Here is a 24,379-nt window from a genome sequence, read left to right as displayed (position 1 = left end):
GACATTTAGATAAACAGATTTCTCTAATTAAAAACAAAGTTAAAGTCCTTCCCTCCAAGGCTTTTTAAATTAAAGGGTAAAATAAAAGCATTGTAACCAATTATTGAAGGTTGGGAAAAACTGCTTTAAAACACATGATTCAAAGCAAGGATTTGATTGTCTCAGATCTGATGCCCAGAATATGTTCCTAAGTTAAGTATCTGCTGCTCACTCTTACCAGTGTTCGGTACCGCTGTTTTTGGTTTGCTCAGCTTCTTGTAAATGCCGAGTGGCTGCAGCAGCCAGGGCTGCTGCACTCTCATTCTGAAAATCAGTGGCCACAGCCTAGGGAGAGAGGGGAGGGGCTAATAAACCTGTTTGTGCAAATTAAACCCACTTTTTTTTTTTAAAGATTTTATTTAGTTGCCAGAGAGGGAGAGAGAGAGAGAGAGAGAGAGTGAGCCAGCAAGCATGTGTGCAAAAGCAGGGAGGAGTGGCAGGCAGAGGGAGAAGCAGGTTCCGGGTGTTCAAGGAGCGGATGTAGGACTTGATCCCAGCACCCTGGGATCATGATCTTAGCCGTAGGCAGACACTTAACCAACTGAGCCACTCACGTGTCCTGAATTAAACACATTTTAATTGCAAACTGAAAACTTAACTGCAAACTCAGTGGTTCAAACTCTTTCATGTATACATTCTAAACTCTGATGAGGTGTATTAAAAATACAACCTCTCTTAGTTCAGGATCTTTAACGGAATTAGAGTAATATTTATATTTCTGCAGTGCCTAGGCATTGGAAAACTAACAAAATGTAAAGCTCCCAATGGCTAGACTGAGTAGAGTGTAAGTGAGCTGTAATAGACTAAGCTTCGGATGACAATGGGTCAGGTTATTTATTCTCTCGGAGTGTGACTGTAGAAAAAATAAGGCTAATCTACAAATGGGAACTTAATGTGATCTTTCCTAGGTGCCTTAGAAATACTGAAGGACAATAAGAAATGTTCACTAACAATGAGAACAAACCTCTGACCCAACACAGCAAGAGGCAGCTTCTTCACAGAACTTAAGCCTAGAGAAAACTCTATGCTCTAGTCAGGGCCAAAGAAAACAGCAGATGTTTGGATGTTCTTCTCTCAGCAATCTAATTTTTTAAAAAAGTTTGCCAACATCTGGTTTGTGCTACAAATTCTGGCTTAAGAGTGGACTAAACTGAGTGTTCTTGATTCAACAACCCTTACTCATTAGAACACTTTATCCTTTGTACAATTTTTACATCTATTATTTCCTTATAAACCAAAACCAGTAGCAATGACTTTGGAATTCCTGAGTCTCAAACTTCATTTGAGATTTCTTTTGTTATCCTCAAAGAACTCTGAGATACAGTCACTCAGTAACACTGATCAACTTGGGTTAGATGCCTAGGAAGAAGAGGGAACACTCAAGTGACTGATTAGGGTTTTCTGGTTAAGTATCAAGGGAACCCACTTACCAGCAATAGGTCTTGAGCTGCAATCCTAACTGTATAGGAGAAAGTGTCATCATCCTCATCTTCTACAAACTGTTGGGGGTTGGCTGTCCATACTTTAATCTGAAAGGATGATGAAGTTAGGTCTTTGTGAGGCTGCCAATCTAGTTTATATGTTCTCTTTTTTCATCCACACACAGCGGAAGATTTCAACCTTTTGTTTTTATCTTGAACAGAACTCTAGCCTCAAAGTCTTTTCTTTTTGATGTAGACAAGCAAATCCTTTATCAAGGTAAGCAGCAAAAATTATTCCTCTCTAGTAGACACTATTTTAGAATGTGGCTGATTACTAGTTCTCTGCTACCTTTCATCAGCTGTTATTTCTGACAGATCAACTTTCTGAATATATTAGGTCTTATGGAATATTTAATGTGGAAATTACATTGATTCTTGTACTGTTTATATAAGAGAGGAAACATTATCTTATCTTTTTTTTAATGCTCTATTCTGGTCTAATGATCCACCAACCAAGCTAATGATTTCTGTCTATGTGTCAGTATTTACAGAAAAGGACTAAGTTCTTCTAGAGACCAGAGTCTTTGGTTAGTGGTACTATGGAGGTGAAAGTATTCTCAGAGTCTAACTACCTGATAGCAGAGTTAATAAAACCACAACACCCAGAAATTCTGGCAATAAAAAGATATCAAAGCTTTCCCAGAACTTCACATGAAGTTACTCTTCTAGGTCTGTTTTTAGAAATAAAAATTGTTCCCTTGCCCTAGATTTCACATTCAAGTTGCACTTTCGCAAAACAAGCTGGTAACTGTCCCCCAAATATCATTTACCTGCTCCTCAGTGATCTGCATATACAGGATTATATAGTAAATCAACTCAGGCAAGGCTTTCTTAACAGTGCTTTTGAATTTGCTATTTTCTAGGAGAGCATGGACAAACTCAAAAATGCTAAAGACGAGATTTTCAAAGCCCAGGACTTCACCTACAGGAAATATACAAGAGAAGATTTTAATGACAAGAAGGCAAAAGGAAAGCACATCTGCTAGAAATGAACTATATTATCTTTGTAAATTAATGAATATTTCAAGTACTTGCTGATTATTATTCCCAAGGGAACAGAAGAGGGGGAGCTAAGGAGTCAAAGAAAGGAACTTTGAGAATATTAAATATTCTTTGGTTTTTCAAGTAAAGAATCAGAAACACTGAATATATTTTCCAGCAAGTCTATTTTTTATTTGAAAAACTAAAAATATTAAAACAGAAATGGAAGTATCATCATCTGCCAGAAAGAAGTGGGCTGGATGAGATGGCCTTTGAGGTGGGTCTTCCAACTCAGAAATTCTATTTTATGAGATTTATGCAAATGCCTTTGAGGAACAGATTAAAGATTTTCAGTGTCCCATTTTCCCACATCTAATACACTAAAAGGAAACTCAATTAGAAAACTCACTTAAGAGAGCGAAGCCTCTACGTTACTGTTTTTCTTTGTCTTTTTCCTTTCCTATGTGGCATATCTGTCAAGATCAGATAAACTACATACCATCAGAATCCACAGGATCTTCAACTTCCTCTGTGTAATTTACTTCTGTCCTCACATAAGTATGATGAAGAGTAAAGAAACAGAATTTGGAGTCTGCTTTACATGTATTCTACAAGGGAATGCATAACATTCCAACCCTAAGAGGAGATACTTTAAAAAACTCATTAAAAAAAAAATGGAACCACATGAATGCAAGACCTAATGCTAGATTCCCGATTACGGGTGGTAGCAGGTCCCTGAAGCTTTCTGAAAAGGATATAAAGCTGCACTCTCAGTTAGGGTGTTCCAAACAATAGGCAGAATCTGCTGCATGGAGGACACCATGTGCTTTGGGAAGTTTTTCACCAGGGCTGTCACTGCCTGAGAAATTACAAAGAAAAAGATCTAAGAGTTACAGGTGATATAGGAGAAAAACCAAGGATTTCAGACCACCTTCTGAAATTCCAAGTATCTCAATGGTAGTAAATGTTTACCTTTAGGACTTCCATCTTAAACCCACTGTCGGATGTGGGGCCATCTGGTATCTGGAGGGCCTGAACAAAGGCCTCTGTGAACTGCTGCACCACAGGAAAGATCAGAACTTTGGCTGCACCCTGACAACAGAAACCAAAGTCAGTATTGGACATTCCATTAATCAATGGTTTCAATACACATATCAAACTCTGAAACACAGATCTGAGGCATCTAAATATTTCTTCCAGCTCGGGTTCCAATCAGAAGAGGGCAGCCATTAAGTCACTGGAGGTGTTACCCAAGATTTCAGGTTTCCATCTCCAACACCTGCAGTTCCTCACCATGGCCTCCTTAAAAGCCATTATATGTAAGACTAACTTTTTTTTTTTTAAGATTTTATTTATTTATTTGACAGAGACATAGTGAGACAGGGAACACAAGCAGGGGGAGTGGGTGAGGGAGAAGCAGGCTTCCCACTGAGCAGGGAGCCTGATGTGGGGCTTGATCCCAGGACCTTGAGATCATGATCTGAGCCAAAGGCAGATGCTTAACAAGTGAGCCACCCAGGCACCCAAGACTAACTTTTCAAAACTGCTTCTGAATGACAGGGTTGGCGTTTTTCAGCTAGCTCTGTCTCATGTGAGAGGGCCGTAAGGGAGTAGTGAAGATCTGAGAGATGGCTCATATGAAAAGATGCAGGATGTGGTTAAGATATAAGGCTCACACAAAAGGAAACTAAACTATATACAAATGAAAAATGTAATCAAAATGCTAAATGCATCTACAACTCTGATTAAATCAGGGTGCACTGTGGTTCTACTGAAATGAAGTTAGTCACTGCTATGCCTCTGATGGAAGGCATAGAGATTTTTAAGCATGAAGTCTGTTACTGACCCAAAGGCCTCCTTACCTTTTCCAGTTCCTCCATGTTACAGATCATGTGGGCACAAGTGGTAAAAATCTCCACAGCTCGGGAACGGGTTCGAATACCATACACCTGTGAAAAGTTACAGCGTAGCCATGAGATAGATGTGTCTGTGTCTGCATATCTGTGACTAGAAGAAAAACTATGACTTCTCAGTGTTGACATGGGACTGGATTCCCTAGAGAAGGGTAACATCATCTACTCATACCCAGGACAGATTTCTCTAATCCAGAGAATAAAAGCCAGCAGAATGTTAGAACTCAGTGGGATTAGCCTTATATGTAGGCTTCTGTGGGCTATCTGATTAAAAATATTAGAATGGGTGCTACTTGAAATCTCAACACAGTCAATGTATTTCTTTCAAAAGACAGACTCTTGGCTAGTGGCAGAGAGAGCAGGGAGGTTAAAACATTACCCATTAGGTACTCAGAGTTTACTTATACTGCATATGGGGCAGGAAATATGTGAGGAAACAATGCAGGTGCTATTTCATTCTCTCATCAAAGGCTGGCCCTCACAATTTAAGTGAAAGATCTAAGGTTAATCCAGATTCAGACCTCTGTCAGTTCTGGTCTTCAGGTTCGGGGAGAGGCAGCAAACACAACAGTTTCCCACATGTGATGTGGAGGCTGACCAGAACCTGAGCAGCTCTTATTCGCTGTGATCTTGGAGCTGAGATTTCATACCTCGGCCATCGTGAAGATCTTATACATCTCTGGAAGAATGACTGGAGCAACAAGTGGCATCTGTGTGTCTGTTACTTCTCGAGTGAATTCTACAAAGGAAAAAAAAGTACTGTAAAAAAACAAAACAAACAGTGCTTTATGAAGATATAAGTGGGAAAATTTTTGAACTGCTTCTAAGTGGCAGTTCCTAAGCAGAGAGCATACAGGTAAAGACATTGGCCTGGTGGTCTTATCCTGGAGAAGGAAAAGGTGTAAATAACTATTATTTGTTGGAAGGGGGAAGAGAAGAGCCCAAAGATAAAGAAAAATACATAAGAGTGAGGAAAAAAACTTTACATAAATATTGAAAGAAAGAAACAAACACACTGCAAGAAAATCTGTAAGAGCTGTGTCAAAGTCCTTGCAAGGTCACCTTAGGGAAATCCTGTATTAATCCAATTCATGCCAGATCGTCAACATCCAGGTGCACCTTGAGGTGTCTTACCTTTGGTTCCATTTTCAATACTCTCCCTTGGTGAGTTGTTCTGATGCACATAATAAAATATATGCAGGCTTACTAGGCTCTTAGTCCACTCTTTATGTTACTCTTCTCAGTGAATGACATTTATTGACCTAGAAATCAGAGGCTACTGCTCACTGGAGCAGAAGGGATTACCTACCATATGAATGTGGCAAAAAGGAACCTATTCATGAAAGAGACTTGAAGAAGGTGAAGGAAACAGGGATCGTGTCTTTCTTTTCACTTTCCACACAAGCACTAAGACAGCATGAAGGACCCTGGGGTTCATGTTACTAATCTGTTAAATACAAGCCCTTGAATTCGTGTCTGTTCACTTTATCTACTGCTTTTCCTGGCAATTCCAAATGATCACTACAGAAATGGAGCTCATCACCTGGGACATTTTTCAGGAGGATCTACAAGAAATCCATGTCAGCACTTTCAAGATTAATATACCCCCAAAATTTTGGGCAGCATCAATCACCAGAAGTCAAAGGAAGATCATATATTCAAGATTGAGTCTTCTTTACTAGATTTGGTTCTTCCTGAAGAATAAATTCTGAACTCTGAATAAAATGAGTGTTTATTATTTCATTCAGAAAGCCAAAGAAATTAGTCCAAATAAATGTGATGAAGAGCATATTAATGAAAATAAGTTTTATAAAAAATAGTTTAGCTTAATTCTACTAATGAAGAATTCCACTAATGAAGTGCTTAACCACATTTTTTTGCTCTCCTATATTCATTCCTATTAGTCCTGATTTATTAACACTTTATAAGCTCAAGTCCAAAATAAGTTTTCTGAGGTCACTCAGCAAGTCAGAGTGACCAAAGGTGTGGGGCACTGGAAATACCTCAATCTCCAAACTTCTTGAAACTAAAAAAAGCTATACCTGTGGTCAAATATTTCAGTCCTCAGCTGCTATGTTTGCATCTCCTTCACACCATTGGTGTTAGTTAGTTCTCACTTACAAACAGATAAGCTTAACGGAAGGCTTACTAAAGGCTTAAAAAAGGATATAGTATCTTAAAAAAAACCCAAAGACAATCAGTCCCATTCTCCTACTGGGCTCCCATCCATACACCACGTCCTGCCATCTTCAAGCACGCCTGAGTTGCTGTTGTGAGAGCACCGTCTATCCTCATCTGAAAGCATGGGAAGCAGCTATCTGGGAATGGAGGCTGGCAGCTATCCACCCTGTGTCTGCTGACTCCAATATAAAACAGTACCCACTTCCCCCAGAGTTCTCTCCCTGTGGCTGACAGAAAAGTGATCTCACTTAACAGTGATTTCCTTAGTCAAGCACAATGATGGTTCTACAGTATTCCAAGTATGATGAATGTAAACTGCCTTTCTCCTTCAGGTTTTTAAAAAAGCCAAACTTTGTATTGGAAGACTCGTGGGGAACATGCTTCTTTTCCTTGGTAGAAAACGTATCTGTTAAGTGATCTTCTGGTACCATCAAGTTGTAAATAAAGAATCTTGGATGGCTGATTCCACAGAGAGGGGTACATGAAATTACCTGAATAATGAGTCATGCAAGGAATGTAATAAGCAGGAAAGTGAAAATCTGAACAAGGAACATTTGCTCTTTTGTAAGTCTGCTCTATATCCCAAGCACCCATCAAAGATAATAGGATTAAAGCAGGTAGTTCAAAAAGGCAGCCAGGACAAGGGAAAAGGAGGTTGAAAACAAAAGGAGATGGGGAATTTGCTTTTGGACAGAGAACTGATGTCATCTACCATCAACAGAACATAGGTAAGTAAAACTGGGACCAGATGCCAAGTTCAATAAACAGGGTTAAAAAAAAGAAAAGAAATGGCATTCGTAACTAGGTAAGAATACATTTCAGGTAAGGTAGCAGGGCATAGAGAAAGAGATAAGACATAGGCAGACATTTCACAAATCTGTATGAACTGAGGGGAAATACAATTTCTAAAAGATCAACAGAAGGTGGCTAATATCCAGGTAAAGATTCCTTGAAGGCAAAACAGTAGTGACTTCACCTAGAGGACTGGGAAATTCAGGTTCTGGGTTCTCTGTTCTGTGAGAGATTAATAGATTAATCAAGCTTAGACGAGACATCCACCAAATCTCCTTAGACTAAAAGTATTTTTCTGTAAATATTTTTGCCACCTTCTTAGAACAGAAAGAAAAGATACCAAATGCTACGTTCTCTAAGCTGACCAAATTAAGGTAAGAATTACATAGCTACACTGTTTTTATCTTCTTTATTCCTATAAAAATTTTATTTCACTGTTCTGAAATTTGCCTTGGTTGAACTAAGAAGAAAATTAATATAATAATGATAATTATCATAACGGCTAAAATATAAAGAGTGTTTACCTCATGTTAGTTATTATGCTAAACAATTTATATAGATTTAGCTTATTTAAACCTACCAATAGACCCCTTCAGGTAAACACTATCATTATCTTCATTTTATATACAAGGAAACTCAAGCTCAAAAGATTAAGTAACTTGGCTTAATGTAAAATCTGAATATGAACTGAAATCTGAGTCCTTAACTACTACGCAATTACTCTATCCTTAAGTGGTTGAGGTTTCATAGTAGTAGAAATACTATACCAACTTAATTCCCTGGAAAGAGTCAATGGAGCGAGTCAATGGAGTGAGAGGATAGATGTGGAGATAAAAACTAGGGAGGAGGAGCCACTCCATTACATAGACTCTCGTAAGTGTTCTTGGGATTCAAGTACCAACGCCAGGGAAAAACTTCTGATACCTGTCAGCACTCGCATGGCTCCATGGACTGCATTTAAATCTCCGCTCACCAACATCTCCATGAGCAGGTTGAAGAGCTGGGGCCAGGCTTCAGGCCAGTCCCAGTGGGCAATGGCAGACACTGCATAGGCCACACTGGAGCGCACCTTACTTATTGATTCTCTCAACCCGTTGGGCAACAGCTCCCGGATAACAATTTTTGCCTGCAGAGGAGAAACGCCACAGGCCATCAGACCAGGTTGTAAATGACTGGAAGAGTCTTATCCAAATTATGCGCTGGAAAAGCAATGCGTGTTAAGATACTGTGTAACTCAAAAAAACAAAAAACAAAAAACAAAAAACCTCAAAAAACTCCAATACACTAACTTGACTGACAATCATTCATTCAGAGAGTTCATCTGTGATCCCTAAACTTATCTGTCCATTAGAGCAGCCACCTGTGGTCCTTTAAATTTAAATTATTAGAATGAGATAGAATAAAAAATTCAGTTTTTAGTTTCATCAGCCATATTTTAAGTGCTCAACACTCATATGTAGCCTGTAGCCACTACACCAGAAAGCACAGATAGGGAGTATTTCCACAGCTGCATAAAGTTCCAATGGACAGTGCTGCCCTATATAAACCTTCTATTTCAAAATTTCTCAGGGGCCCAGGATGGTTGCATGGTGCTGTACTAAGTAGAAACATTATTTCATTTAATCCTCAAACAACTCTTTGGAGTTGAAATTTTAATTCTAATTTTAGATATTTAGGGAATTGAAGCTTAGAAGTTAAAATACTTTTCTAATATTTTCACGGCTAGTAAAAGGCAGTAAAAGGAATCTGATCACAGGTCAGCCTGACACTGGAGCTCTCTTACTTCCAGCATGTTGCCCATGATGTCAGCTATCAATCGATCTTTCACGCCTAGTGTTTTGATTGCCCCATGCCCTCTAACAATGGTGACAGCTCAATCTCTTAAGGTGGCCCCTCAAATCTCTGTAAGAAGACTAATCAAGTAATTCTCCTTACCCTTTCTGTAGTTTCAGGAGGCCTAAATTTCTCTGACTGGGCACACCAGTGAGTCTCCACATATTGTTTCAAAATGACTGATGCCAGCTGCGAAGAGAATAAGCCAACCAGTACAGCAAGGAAAAGACTGTTTTCATATATAACAATCATATACATACACATGGCCTAATGTGTGAATGTATTAGTACTAAATGTATTTGTACTAAATCGGGTACAAAATCCTAGGTTTTTGTAAACTGGTGTTCTTTCTTTTTCCAATAAGAAAGTTTCATTACCACGTAAAAAGAGAAATTACTTATAAATTGGGCCAATCAGTCTGGACTTACCTGACGGATTGCCAGTGCTCCTTGGGGATCTACAGTCAGCTCTGCCAGGTGAACACCAAATTCTGAAAGAGAAAATTTTATTGTGAGTAAAAGCACCCAGGAAAGCCATAGGAATATATTGAGCTTTAACCCTGATGCCAACAAGAAAAATTTCAGAAAGGAGATTGATTTATTGCTTTTAAAAGTGCTGAAAACTGCTACGATTGGTTGTTTTAAGAGAAACAGGTTGGCCCGCAGGACATGGCTGCTCACAGCGAATAGTTCAGCGCTTTCATTTTCTCCCGTCACTGCACAGCATCTTCCAGGCATCTTCTCTTCCAAGATGGCAACACCTTTCTCTTAGACCAATGACTGAACTAGCTAACTGAAAACCACTACTATCTAACCCCAAAGAAATTAAAAGGTGAGATTTCAGGAGCTGCTCTGACATTCACTACCAGATAAGAGATGATTAAGTCTAAGAAAATCTGGCTTTAACAGGTTTAGTCCTAAAAATAAAACTGTTAGAAGTAAACAGCTTCCAATAAGCAATGTGAACAGTAAACTTGAAATGCATATTGAGAGACTTACAAACAACTCTTACTCCCACATTAAAATTTAGATCCTTTGGAGCAATCCATGTAAAAATCTCAATGATGTTACTTTGCAGCAGCAGAAACTTCTCCCAAAATTCATATGGAATCTCAAGGAACGGCAAATAGCCAAGATAATCTTTTTTTCTTTTTAAGATTTTATTTACGTATTTGACAGAGAGAGCGAGCAAGCACAAGCATAATTCACAACAGCCAAAAGATGGAAGCAACCCAAGTATCCACCCACAGATAAGCAGATAAAATGTGGTATTACATATACAACTGAGTATCATTCAGCCTTCAGAAGGAAGGACATTTTGCAATATGCCACAACTGCTAAAACAGGTGAACCTTGAGGACATAAAGCTAAACAAAATATATTAGTCACAAAATGACAAATACTGTATGATTCTATTGATAGGAGGTACTTAGAATAGTCCAAGTCATAAATACAGAATGTGTAACAGAGGTTAAAAGGGGTGGGGGAGGGGAAAACCGGAGTTATTATTTAATGGGTTTAGAGTTTCACTTTTACGAGATGAATAGAATTATGGGAATGGATGATGGTGACAGCTGTACAACAATGTGAATGTATTAAATGTCACTGAACTGTGTGCACTTAAAGATGATTAAAATGGTAAATTTTATGTTAAGTGTATTTTATTACAAAATTTAAAAAAAATTAGATCTAATTTACATTTGCAAAGGCATCTATTGTCAAATGAGGAAGAAGAATGTAAGACCAGAAGTGCATCATAATTGTCACACTTCACATTCTAGGGCTGTGCTATCCAACACAGTAGCTATCATCTCCAAGTGGCTACATGCTACCTGAAATGTGGCTAAAGAGGGCTGACATGGTAAAATACACACCAACCTGCAAACTTAGTATGAAAACAAAATAATGCAACACTGATTACATAATGAAATACTTTACACACATTAGGTTAAATGAATACGGTTTTAAAATTATTTTTACCTATTTTTTACCTTTTCAATACAGCCCTTAGAAAATTTAAAATCTCACATGTGACTCACATTATATTTCTATTGGACAGCACTGCCCGAGAGAACGAATGGTAGGTTTTCAGATGTGTTTGGGAGTGGTAGGTGAACAGGTTACAACAGGTGCATCATTCCCTTTTGGAAGGAGCTATAGATCAGTGAGGTTAAGGACATGGGTTCTGGAATTAGGCAAATTTAGACTCAAATCCTGAAATGATCATGTCCGAATTTAGGCAAGTTATATTTTCTAAGCCCCCATTTCCTCATCTACAAGATAAGGACAACAGTATCAAGTTACCAAGCAATCCTGTGAGAACAATACATGGCACACAGTAAAAACTTTAAAAATCAGTTATTGTGGCAATCCCTATCAAAACTCCAATGGCAGGGGCGCCTGGGTGGCTCAGTGGGTTAAGCCTCTGCCTTCGGCTCAGGTCATGATCTCAGGGTCCTGGGACCGAGCCCCATATGGGACTCTCTGCTTGGCGGGGAGCCTGCTTCCTCCTTTCTCTCTGCCTACCTGCCTCTCTGCTTACTTGTGATCTCTGTCTGTCAAATAAATAAACAACACCTTGAAAAACAAACAAACAAACAAACAAAACTCCAATGGCATTCACAGAAATAGAAAAAACAATCCTTAAATTTGTAACCATGAGAAACCCCAAATAGCCAAGTAATACTGAGCAAGAACAATGCAGGAAGCATCCCTGATTTCAAATTAACTCACAAAGCTATAGTAATCAAAACTATATGTAACTGGCATAAAGGTAATAGATTTGTGGAACAGAAGAGAGCCCTGAAATACACCTATGGTCAATTAATTTATGAAAAAGGAGTCAAGAATATACAATGGGGAAAGGACACTTTCTTCAATAAATAGTGTTCAGAAAACTGGACAGCCACTTGTGAAAGAACGAGACTGGATCCCATATACATATAAAAAGACTAATTCAAAATAGCTTAAAAGATTGAATATAAGACCTGAAATCAGAGACACCTGGGTAGCTCAGTCAGTTAAGCCGATGCCTTCAGCTCAGGTCATGATCCCAAGGTTCTGGGATTGAGTCCTGCATCAGGCTCCTTGTTGGCAGGGAGCCTGCTTCTCTCTCTAGCCTCCGCCTGCTTGTGTGCATGCACGCGCGTGCTCTCTCTCTCTCTCTCTGACAAATAAATAAATAAATAAAATCTTTTTTTTTTTAAAAAAGATTTTATTTATTTGACAGAGAGAGAAATCACAAGTAGGCAGAGAGGCAGGCAGAGAGAGAAGGGGGAGAAAGCAGGTTCCCCGCGGAGCAGAGAGCCCGACGCAGGGCTCGATCCCAGAACCCTGGGATCATGACCTAAGCCGAAGGCAGAGGCTCTAACCCACTGAGCCACCCAGGCGCAAATCTTAACAAACCAACAAAAAACCAAAAACCTGAAACCATAAAACTTCTAGAAGAAAACATAGGTGGTAAGTCCCCTGACATCAGTCTTAGCAATGGTTTTCTGGATTTGACACCAAAAGCAAAGGCAACAAAAGCAAAACCAAATATGTGACTATAGGCATACCTTGTTTTATTGCCCCTTGCTTTACTATACTTTGTAGCTACTGAGTTTTGTTTTTTGTTTTTTTTTTTTTTTACCAAGTGAAGGTCTAGGGCCACCCTATGTTGAGTTTACCAGTGCCATTTTTTCAATAGCATTTGTTCACTTTGTGTCTCTGTGTCACCTTTTGGTAATTCTCACAATATTTTAAACTTTTTCATAATTATTACATTTGTTATAGTGATCTGTGATCAGTGATCTTTGATGTTACTGTTGTAACTGTTTTGCAGCAACACGAACTGTGTCCATATAAGACAGTGAACTTAATATGCTATATTATGACTGCTCTACTAACTGGCTGTTTCCCCTTCTTTCTCCCTTTCTTTGGGCATCCCCAGTCCTGAGACACAATGATACTGAAATTAGGCTAATTAATAACCATACAATAACGTCTAAGTGTTCAACGGAAAGGAAGAGGTACATGTCTCACACTTCAGAGAGGTTGGTGAGGAAGCCACGTCCAAAACCAGAGAGGCTAAAAGCTAGGCCTCCTGAGCCAGTTAGCCAAGTTGTGAATACAAAGATTAAGATCTAGAATGAAATTGAAAGTGCTACTCTAGGGAACACACAAATGGTAAGAAAGCAAAACAGTCTTACTACAGATAGGGAGAAAGTTTTAGTGGTCTGGACAGATCAAACCAGCCATAACATTCCCTAAAGCCAAAGCCTGCTCCAAAGCAAGGCCCTGACTTCAATTTTATGACGGCTGAGAGAAATGAAGAAGCTGCAGAAGAAAAGCTAGAAGCAGCAGAGGCTGGGTCATGAGGTTTAAGGAAAGAAGCCACCTCCATGATATAAAAGTGCGGGCCGAAGCAGCAGTGCTGATGGAGAAGCTGCAGCAAGTGATCCAGAAGGTCTAGCTAAGATCATTCATGGAGGGGGCTACATTCAACAACAGACTGTCAATGTAGATGCAACAGCCTCATACTGGAAGATGGCATCTAGAACTCTCACATCTGGAGATAAGTCAGTGCCTGGCTTCAAAGCTCCACAGGACAGGCTGGCTTGCTTGTTAGGGGCTCATGTAGCTGGTGAATTTAAACTGAAACCAGTGCTCATTTACTATTCTGAAAATCCTATAGCCCTTAAGAATCACACTAAATCTACTTTGCTGGTGCTCTATAAATGGAACAACAAAACCTGGATGACAGCACATATTTATAACTTGGTTTACTGAATATTTTAAGCACACAGTTCAGACCTATTGCTCAGAAAAAAAAGATTTCTTTCAAAATGCGACTGCTCACTGACAATGCACCCGGTCACCCAAGAGCTCTGGTGGAGATGCCCAATGAAATTAATGTTCCATGCCTGCTAACACAACATCCAGTCTGCAGCACAAGAATTGGAGAGTAATTTTGACTTTCAAATCTTATTTCTTTAAGATTTTGTACATTCCACATTTTGCAGGGGCACCTGGGTGGCTCAGTCAATTAAGTGTCTGTATTTGGCTCCGGCAATGCCCCACATTGGTCTCCCTGTTCAGCAGAGAGTCTGCTTCTCCTTCTGCCCACCCCCCCAACTCATGCTCTCTCCCTCTCTCATTAATAAATTTTAAAAATCTATTAAAAAAAATACATTTTGTAAAGCTGTAGCTGCCATACATAGTGATTCCTGTGATGAATCTGGGCAAACCGCGAAGTTTCTGGAAAGGATTCATCATTCTAGATGCCATTAAGAACATACCTGATTCATGGGAAGAGATCAAAATATCAACATTAACGGGGTTTAGAAGAAGCTGATTCCAACTCTCATGGATGACTTTGAAGGGCTCAAGACTTCATGGGAGGAAGTAACTGCAGATATGGTGAAAACAGTGAGAACTAGAATTTGAAGTGGAGCTTAAAGATGTGACTGAATTGCTACAATCTCATGATAAACTTTATTGGATGAGGGGTTACTTCTTATGGACGAATAAAGAATGTGGATTTTTTAAAAAAGATTTTATTTATTTATTTGAAAAAGACAGTGAGAGAGGGACACAAGCAGGGTGAGCGGGTGAGGGAGAAGCGGGCCTCCCGCTGAGCAGGGAGCCCAATGAAGGGCTTGGATCCCAGGACCCTGAGATCAAGACCTGAGCTGAAGGTAGACACTTAATGGCTGAGCCACCCAGGCGCCCCGAAAGTGGATTCCTGAAATGGAATCTACTGGTAAAGATGCTGTGAGGATCTCTGAAATGACAACGAGGATTTAGAATAATATAGAGTTAATAAAGCGTGGGCAGGGTTTGAGAGGATTGGTTCCAATTTTGAAAGAAGTTCTACTGTGGGTAAAATACTATCAGACAGCATTGCATGGTACAGTGCAATTATCTGGTAAAGGAAGAATGAACTGATGTAACACACTTTACTGTAGTCTTATTTTAAAAAATTGCCATAGCTGCCCCAACCCTCAGCAACCACTGCCCTGATCAGTCAGTAGCCATCAACATCAAGGCAAGACCCTCTACCAGCAAAAAGATTATGACTTGCTAAAAGCTCAGATTGATGATCAGCACTTTTTAGCAATAAAGTATTTTTAATTAAGATACGTACACTGTTTTTCAGACATAATACTACTGCACACTTTAACAGAATACAGTTTATATGCACTGGGAATCCAAAAAATTCATTTGACTTGCTCCACTGCAATATCCGCTTTATTGCTATTGTCTGGAACCATACCCACATGTTTCCAGAGTATACCTGTACATCTAAAAAGCTGATGCACAGCAAAGAGAATCAACAAAATGAAAAGGCGGGGCGCCTGGGTGGCTCAGTGGGTTGGGCTGCTGCCTTCGGCTCAGGTCATGATCTCAGGGTCCTGGGATCGAGCCCCGCATGGGGCTCTCTGCTCAGCAGGGAGCCTGCTTCCCTCTCTCTCTCTCTGCCTGCTTCTCTGTCTGCTTGTGATCTCTGTCTGTCAAATAAACAAATAAAAAATTTAAAAAAAAAAAACAAAAAAAAACAACAAAAAAAACAAAATGAAAAGGCAACCTACTGAATAGGAGAAAATATTTGTAAATCCTGTGTCTGACAGGGGTTAATATCCAGTATATAAAGAACACGGACAGCCCAACAACAAAAGAACAATCCAATTAAAAACTGAGTGGGGCATCTGAACAGATATTCTTCCAAAGAAGACATACAGATGACCCACAGGTACATGAAAAGATGCCAACATCACTAATTACCAGGGAAATGCAAATAAAAACCACAATGAAGTATCATCTTACATCTGCTAGGATACTATTATATTGTCAAAAAGTCTAGAAATAACGAGTGTTGGCGAGGATGTGGAGAGAAAGGAACCCTTGATGCACTGGAGGTGGGAATATAAATTGGTACAGCGACTATGGAAGACAGTATGAAGGATGTCCCCAAAATCAGAAATAGAACTACATGATCTAGCATTTTCACTTCTGGGTGAAACAAAAACACTAACTTGAAAAGATATATGCACCCCCAAGTCCACTGTAGCATTATTTACAACAGCCAAAATAATGGAAACCAACCAAATGCTCACTGACTAAAGAATGGATAAAGAAAATGGTGTGGGGCACCTGGGTGGCTCAGTGGGTTAAGCCTCTGCCTTCGGCTCAGGCAATGATCTCAGGGTCCTGGGATCGAGGCCTGCATCTGGCTCTTTGCTCGGCGGGGAGCCTGCTTCCTCTCTCTGTCTCTGCCTGCCTCTCTGCCTACTTGTGATCTGTCTGTCAAATAAATACATTAAAAAAAAAAAACTTAAAAAAAAAAAAGAAAAAGAAAATGGTGTGTGTGTGTGTGTGTGTGTGTGTGTGTGTGTGTGTCTGTGGTTGCTAGAGATGATGGGGGGGAGGGTGTGGGTGGAGAGTAGAGGGCCAAAATGGATGGAATCAAAAGGAACAAATTTCCAGTTATACAATAAATAAGTCAGTCATAGGGAAGTAATATACAACATCAGTTATAGTTAATAATACTGTATTGTATATTTGAAAGTTGCTAAGAAAATAGATCTTAAAAGTTCTTTCCATAAGAAAAATAAAAATTCTGTAACTGGGACACCTGGGTGGCTCAGCTGCTTGAGCAAATAAATAAAATCTTTTAAAAATTCTTTGACTAAAATAAAATCATATATTGTGCTATATTTTTATTGCCATGAATACACTGTAAAACATCAGTTATTGTGCTATATTTTTATTGCTCATAATGAGTACATTGTTTGGCTTTCCTATCTCTGTAACTAAAGTTATTTTCTTTTTTAATTAAAATTTTTTTTGAAGTTTTATTTATTTATTTGTCAGAGCAAGAGAGAGTGTGCGCAAGAGTTAGGAGCTTAATGAACCAAGCTACCCAGGTGCCCCATTATCTATGCATTTTTAAAAAAAATGTTTTATTGTGAAATAATTCCTAGACTTAAAAGGTGACAAATAGTACATAGTATCTGGAGTTCATGGATATTCTTTACCCACATTCCTCTGATGTTAACAACTTATACAATGTAGTTCAATGATCAAAACCAAGAAACATGGCTATAATACTGTAAACTACAGGCTTGATTAGAATTTCACCAGTTTTTTGCCCTTACTGTCCCTTTTCTGTTTCAGGAGATCCCATAATGTACTTGGTTGTCATGTATCTTCAGTTTCCTCCAATGCATGACATTCTCTCATTCTCTCCTTGTCTTTTATGACCACAACACTTCTAATGATCAGTTACTTTGTAGTATGTGTCTCAATGTGCATGGACCCTACTTTCCTCATGACCAATTGAGGTTATTCATTTTTGGCAAAAATATCTGAGAAGTGACCCTGTGTCAGCAGTATATCCTATCAGGGAATACATAGTATTCAAAAATTACTGGAAATGTTAACCATGATCACTTAGTAATGTAGGGCCGACTCGGTTTCTTCACTGTACACGTACTGTTTTTCCCTTTATGATTGATAAGAATATTGGGAAAGATACTTTGAAATTATGCTAATATCGTGTTTCTTTTTAAACTTTGAAACCGATTTTACTACCCACCTGTAGATCCTGTCTGCAATGATTATCAATGGTATTTTTATATTTTATTCTCTTCACTCTTATATATTGCAATTCTTTTCTAATGAAGAATTGTCTCTTCTTTCTTTATCCAATTATTTCTTTTTTTTTTTTTTTTTTAAGATTTTATTTTATTTATTTGAGAGAGAGAGACAGTGAGAGAGAGCATGAGCGAGGAGAAGGTCAGAGGGAGAAGCAGACTCCCCATGGAGCTGGGAGCCTGATGTGGGACTCGATCCCGGGACTCCAGGATCACGCCCTGAGCCGGAGGCAGTCGTTTAACCAACTGCGCCACCCAGGCGTCCCTCCAATTATTTCTTTATACCAGTGTAGACTCATGTTATTTTATTCTATAGTTTTTTTCCTTAAGATTTTTACTTATTTGAGAGACAGTGAGAGAGAGAGAGAGAGCGAGCGAGCATGGGGGCGAGGATCAGAGGGAGAAGCAGACTCCCTGAGTGGGGAGTTTGATGCAGGACTCAATCCAGGGACTCCAGGATCATGACCTGAGGAGAAAGAGGTCACTTAACCAACTGAGCTACCCAGGTGCCCTATTCTATAGTTTTAATCCAGTACTATCATTACTTATTTTGTTTCCCAAATTGTTCTACTTTGGGCATTGGCACTCCTTTCATTTGGCTCCTATATACGTTTATACACTTCCATCCTTTTAACAGCATTGCCTTTTTTTCTGATACCACAAGATATTCCAGGCTTATATTATATTTTCCCTGCCTAAGCCCTAGAATCAATTTTTTCTCCAAGGATCCGTGGGGCTTATTTTATTGGAAAATGCTATTTCAAAACCAGATCTGGATGCTACTGAGGTATTCACTGCTCCTAAGTCCTCTCAGAGAATGGCACGAGGAAATACAGGTATGTGTGTCAACGTATGTCTATCCATCCATCCATCCATCCATCCATATACTGACACCTGAGATACCAATCCAATGCCTCAAAGTTCAATGAATTTTCTTCTTTTCCTGGTATAACTTTCTCTCTACCATTGATAAATCTGGGTTTCTTTTTTTTTTTTAATTTGCTATCTTTCCCGTTACCTCCCCTAGGAGACCAACCCTTTGAGTGCACGATTCAGAAAGATGGTTGGATCCAGCCAGTTCACAACATCGGCAGACTCACGGAGATACAGGTATCATTTTTGCATAAATATGCATCTGTGAGATGCTAGGCCCCAATAGATAACCATACTAAACATGCTCCATGGACTCCAGATAAGTAAGTTCACACTGTCTAGGCCCAGGGATTTCTGGGGGCTGCCATCCATATCTTGGGCCTCTCAGGGAACCAGGCTCCTCTGCCAGTCTGCCTAGAGGAGAAAAATCCAGCCCTCTCCTCAGAGAGAAGAGTGAGCACCAGTAGCTCTTCCTGGCAGTGCCCTGAAGCAGCAACAGTGCAAAGGGCAAGGAAGAAGACTTCACTGAACATCCCCCCACCCCGTGTGAAGTCCCTGTACCAGTCTCAGCATACAAAAAGGTTTTTGCTTGTTGTTTCTTAACCACAAATGATGGCATAAATGTCTCCCAGAGGGGCTGGTATACTGGTCTTTTAGGGGATACCCTTTGACTCAATCCTTGGGGCAGGTCCATCAGGAGGGGCAGGGGACTCAAATGGATCTCAGGCTCCTCAAATGGATCCAGTTGAACAGGACCTTGACCTTGTTCCAGTAGGAGAGATTCTGCTTGTGTCCCTGGAAGGATGGAAAGATGTAAGCCAGCTCTGCAGGGTCCTCTAACAGCCGGAGAGGGTTGGCACTAGGCACCCCTATCTTCAGGGTTACAAAACTGTCTCCAGTGTGCGTGTGAGCAGCTGGTGCACCCCACTGCCTGGGGCACAAGAAGGTGGAGATGAAAGGCAGGGCTGTCTCCTTCTCCTCTCTGCTTCACAATCCCCTGGGGGCCTCTGGGTCTGCAGCTGCACGCAGAGCTGCTAGAGCCTTGCCATCTGCTCTAGCACTGGGCACAAGTGTTCTAGGTATTGGAGACTCTGCCCTAGGAGACAGGCCTAGTTTAGGGCCCCGGTACCACACCACCCCTGCTTCTTCCATGGCTGCCTCTACGTCGATTTCTGCTTCAGTGGCCTATTCTCTTGCTCCAAAAAGGAGAACTTCACATTCAGGCTCACTTGGTGGCTTCAGGGAGCAGTAGTGTTGTGACATGCTGGCAGGGGAAGTTGGGAGCTGGTGGGACTGCTCTAGCACCTTCTCCAGCTTAAGTTGGCCAGGAGCCTGCCTAGGTGGGCAGGAGGTTCCACGGCAGGAAGGGTCAGGGGCTCAGGTTGGCTGTCCCCAATCACCATCTCCACTCTTGAGTCCTGGGAGGCCTGTTTGAGAAGTGGTTCCTGCCTCCTGAGACCTCTCAGTTCGCCACCTCCCCCATTCCAGGAACCCAGTGAGCAACGCTGAGCAGCATCCAGGATCTGTCTTAGGTGCTGCTGACTCCAGGTACTACACAGCTGCATGTCAGGTCCTTGTCAATCCCATCTGCCATCCCTTAACACCTTGATTTTCAGGCCAAACCCTTCCCTGCTAGCCACAGGTCGTCTAGGCTGCTCCCTCCTAAACCCATGCTTCTAGACAGCATCCCCACCCCACTCTTCTTTCCCAAATAAAGACAGGGAAACACAGCCCTTGGGTGTTTTTTTTTTTCAGAGCCTACAATTTTATAAGAGTTCTTTATATACTAAGAATATTATCCTTTTGTCTGTGTCTATGTTGTGAAACATTTCTCCCAGTTTTTCAGCTGTCTTTTGACTTCTATATGGTGGTTTTTGTCATGCAAATGAAAATATTTTATGTAGTCAAATTTATCAATCTTTTATTATAGCCTCTGAATTTTGTGTCATAGTCAGAAAGCCTTTCCTTATGCCACGGTTAAAGCAAAATTCATCCGTATCTTCTTCTAGAACTTATACCGCTTCATTTTTTAAGTATTTAGATTCCTATTCCATTTGGAGTTTACGTTTTGTATGGTACGAAATACTAATCTAATTCTAAATAGCTACCCAGTTATCCCAGTACCCTTTATTAAAAAGTCCATCTTGGGGCACCTGGGTGGCTCAGTGGGTTAAAGCCTCTGCCTTCGGCTCAGGTCATGATCCCAGGATCCTGGGATGGAGCCCTCAATCGGGCTCTTTGCTCAGCAGGGAGCCTGCTTCCCTTCCCCTCTCCCTCTGCCTGCCTCTCTGCCTACTTGTGATTGCTCTCTCTCTCTCTGTCAAATAAATAAATAAAAAATCTTAAAAAAAATAAAAATAAAAAGTCCATCTTACTGGATAAAGAAGATGGGGTATATATACACAATGGAATACTATGCAGCCATCAAAACCCCAAAATCTTGCCTTCTGCAATGACATCAATGAACTAGAGGGTATTATGCTCAGTGAAATAAGTCAATCAGAGAAAGACAATTATCACATGATCTCTCTGATATGAGGAACTAGAGAGGCAGGGTGGGGAGCCATGGGGGATAGGGAGGGAAAAAAATGATACAAGATGGGACTGGGGAGGGAGACAAACCATAAGAGACTCTTATTCCCAGGAAACAAACTGAGGAGTGCTGGGGAGTGGGAGGGGAAGGATAGGGTGGCTGGGTTATGGACATTGGGAGGTATCTGCTATGGTGAGTGCTGTAAATTATGTAAGACTGATGATTCAGACCTGTACCCCTGGGGCAAATAACATATTATATGTTAATAATAATAAAAAAAAGTCCATCTTTACCCCAATGATTTGAGATGCTACCTTTATCTATACTAAATTTCTGTAGTTACTTGTGTCTATTTCTATTCTATTCCACTTTATATTCATGTATATTCATGCACAAGTGCCATGCTGTTTGTTTTAATTATAGAGGCTTTATATAATATTTTAATGTCTGGTAAAACCAGTTCCTCCTCAAAGTTTTCCCTTTCAGTGTTTTTGAAGCTATTCTTTCATGTTTGTTTTTCTGTGAAATTTAGAATCAACCTGTATACTCCTCTATAATGCTGAGTTGTTCTATTCAAGGATAGCATATATCTTTCCATTTGTTCAAGTCTACTTTCCCCCCATTTTTCTATAAATACTTTAATACATATCTCTGAAAGATAATTTTTCAATTGAGGTAAAATTCATATAAAATTAACCATTTTAAAATGAAAAATTCAGTGGCATTCAGTATCATTCATAATGCTGTATAACCACCACCTCTACCTAATTCCAAAACATTTCCATTATCCTAAAATAAAACGCATATCCACTAAGCAGTTATGTTCAACTGTATTTTTAAAAAAATATTATTTTGGGGGCGCCTGGGTGGCTTCAGATCAGGCCATGATCCCGGGGTCCTGGGATCGAGCCCCACTTTGAGCTCTCTGCTTAGCAGGGAGGCTGCTTCCCTCTCTTACTCTGCCTGCCTCTGCCTACTTGTGATCTCTGTCAAATAAATAAATAAAGTCTTTTGTTGAAGACTTTATTTATTTGAGGGAGAGAGACAGAGATAGTGAGAGAAGGCAGGAGCAGGGAGGAGAAGGAGAAGCATGCTACCAGCTGAGCAGGGAGCCCAATGCGACGATTCCAGGACTCCGGGATCATGGCCTGAGCCAAAGGCAGTCGCTTAACCAACTGAGCCACCTAGGTGCCCTAAAGTCTACTTTTTAAGTCTTTCAGGAATGTTTAAATCGTTTCCCCCAATAGGTTCTCGTACATTTCCTGTTCATTTTATCCCTAAGTATGTAATCTTCCTCGTTGCTATTGTAAATGGACTTTAAAAAAAAAAAACACCATTATGTCCTCTAGCTTTTTATCGTTTGTTTATATGAAGGCTATTGACTATTGGACTTTATGCCCTGCCTCTTTACCAAATCCTTAGACTCTCTTTTCTTTTTTTTTTTTTAAGATTTTATTTATTTATTTGACAGACAGAGATCACAAGTAGGCAGAGAGGCAGGCAGAGAGAGAGGGGAAGAGAAGCAGCCTCCCTGCTGAGCAGAGACCCTGATGTGGCCTCGATCCCAGAACCCTGGGATCATGACCTGAGCCAAAGGCAGAGGCTTTAACCCACTGAGCCAGCCAGGCGCCCCTAGACTTAACTCATTTTTATTAAAAATTTTTTAATTAAAAAAATAGTTTAAAAAAAATTTTTTTTTTTTTTGTTAAAGATTTTATTTATTTATTTGACAGAGAGAGAAACAGCTAGAGCAGGAACACAAGCAGAGGCAGTGAGAGAGGGAAAGCAGGCTTCCTGTAGAGCAGGGAGCCCGATGTGGGGCTAGATCCCAGGGTCCCGGGATCATGACCTGAGCCGAGGGCAGACGCCTAATGACTGAGCCACCCAGGCGCCTGATTTATTTTTTTTAAATTTTATTATTTATTTAGAAAGAGAAAGAGAGCATGAGCGGGGAAAGGGGGGGTGGCAAAGGGAGAGGGAGAGCGAAAATCCCAGCAGACTCCCTCACATGAGGCATGATTTCGTAACCTGTAAGATCATGAAATGAGACGAAATCAAGAGTTGGACACTTAACTGACTGAGCTACACAATCACCCCCAAACTGCAGTTTTTGATATAATCTTATGGTACCTAGCTTTTCACCCAGGAAAGAAGAATTTTTGCAAGAGCATGACAAAAGAAGTCACATCTTTCCAAAGCATTTAGTTAAGTAATAAAATCACAAGCAAACACTTTAAACCTGTACAATCACCTCTAAAAATACTGAAATCCATTCTAATTCTTGGGATTAGTTTGGCTAGCCCAGACTCTGGTTAAGTATTTTATAAATTAACAGAAAAAAACAGTAGGTGTCTACAATCCAAGGATATGGGTGTTAACTTTCAGAATGGACTAAAACACTTATGAGTAAGATGTAATTCTGGAAGACCTCTGGGATACCAACCAATGTTCAAGTTTAATGGAAAAAAGGTCTCTAAAATGCCTGTGTGAAATTCAATTAAAGGAGAAAGAGCACTTATAAAGGTACCCACCCCCACTTCCTTTGACTTCAGATACTTCACGTGATGACAGATTTAACTTTATAGCCCTAAGTCTGTTGAGAAGTCACTGTCTACCCAAGTTTAACTTCCTTGGATACAGTCAATCAATTCTGTGACAATTCTGCGATATCTTTCAGGATGATCCATACGTATTCATAAATTACATGGGCCATACAGTATTTTCAAGTACTTATTTCAATTTTTGCATAGACTACTGTGATATGGGTTTTAATGTTCCTGGCTAGAGTACAATTTATGATCATTATTACAGGGACAAACTAAAATGGGATCAAGATGAACAAAATTTTTAGTCATATGATGTGAAAAAGATACTGAGGTATAAAAATCAGAGTTTCTGAGAAGGTTTGAAACTTAAGGCATGGCTATAAAGCTTAAATGAATCTGAATAATTACTTTTTTTTTTTTAAAAGATTTTATTTATTTATTTGACAGAGATCACAAATAGGCAGGGAGGCAGGCAGAGAAAGAGAGAAGGGGAAGCAGGCTCCCCGCTGAGCAGAAAGCCTGATGGGGGGCTCGATCCCAGGACCCTGGGATCACAACCTGAGCCGAAGACA

General features: G+C 40.0%; 1 protein-coding gene across 2 annotated transcripts in view; it reads right to left on the bottom strand.

Moving 5' to 3' along the window:
* Positions 1-24,379, bottom strand: part of IPO9 (importin 9) — a 56,465-nt gene that overhangs the window by 25,453 nt on the left and 6,633 nt on the right. For both annotated transcript variants that reach the window (XM_044267592.1, XM_044267593.1), the window contains exons 2-12: positions 9,649-9,710; positions 9,323-9,409; positions 8,312-8,513; positions 5,065-5,153; positions 4,364-4,450; positions 3,474-3,593; positions 3,260-3,360; positions 3,001-3,059; positions 2,291-2,442; positions 1,470-1,568; positions 218-324 (exon numbers count right to left, since the gene is read on the bottom strand). In XM_044267592.1, coding sequence (XP_044123527.1) covers positions 218-324; positions 1,470-1,568; positions 2,291-2,442; positions 3,001-3,059; positions 3,260-3,360; positions 3,474-3,593; positions 4,364-4,450; positions 5,065-5,153; positions 8,312-8,513; positions 9,323-9,409; positions 9,649-9,710 — 1,165 coding nt within the window. The remainder of the gene's footprint in view (positions 1-217; positions 325-1,469; positions 1,569-2,290; positions 2,443-3,000; positions 3,060-3,259; positions 3,361-3,473; positions 3,594-4,363; positions 4,451-5,064; positions 5,154-8,311; positions 8,514-9,322; positions 9,410-9,648; positions 9,711-24,379) is intronic.

This window comes from Neovison vison, chromosome 10, assembly GCF_020171115.1.
Source record: "Neovison vison isolate M4711 chromosome 10, ASM_NN_V1, whole genome shotgun sequence".
In the NCBI taxonomy this organism is placed as follows: domain Eukaryota; kingdom Metazoa; phylum Chordata; class Mammalia; order Carnivora; family Mustelidae; genus Neogale; species Neogale vison.
Note: the sequence above shows the minus strand (reverse complement) of the source record. Positions and strands in the feature narration are given on the sequence as shown.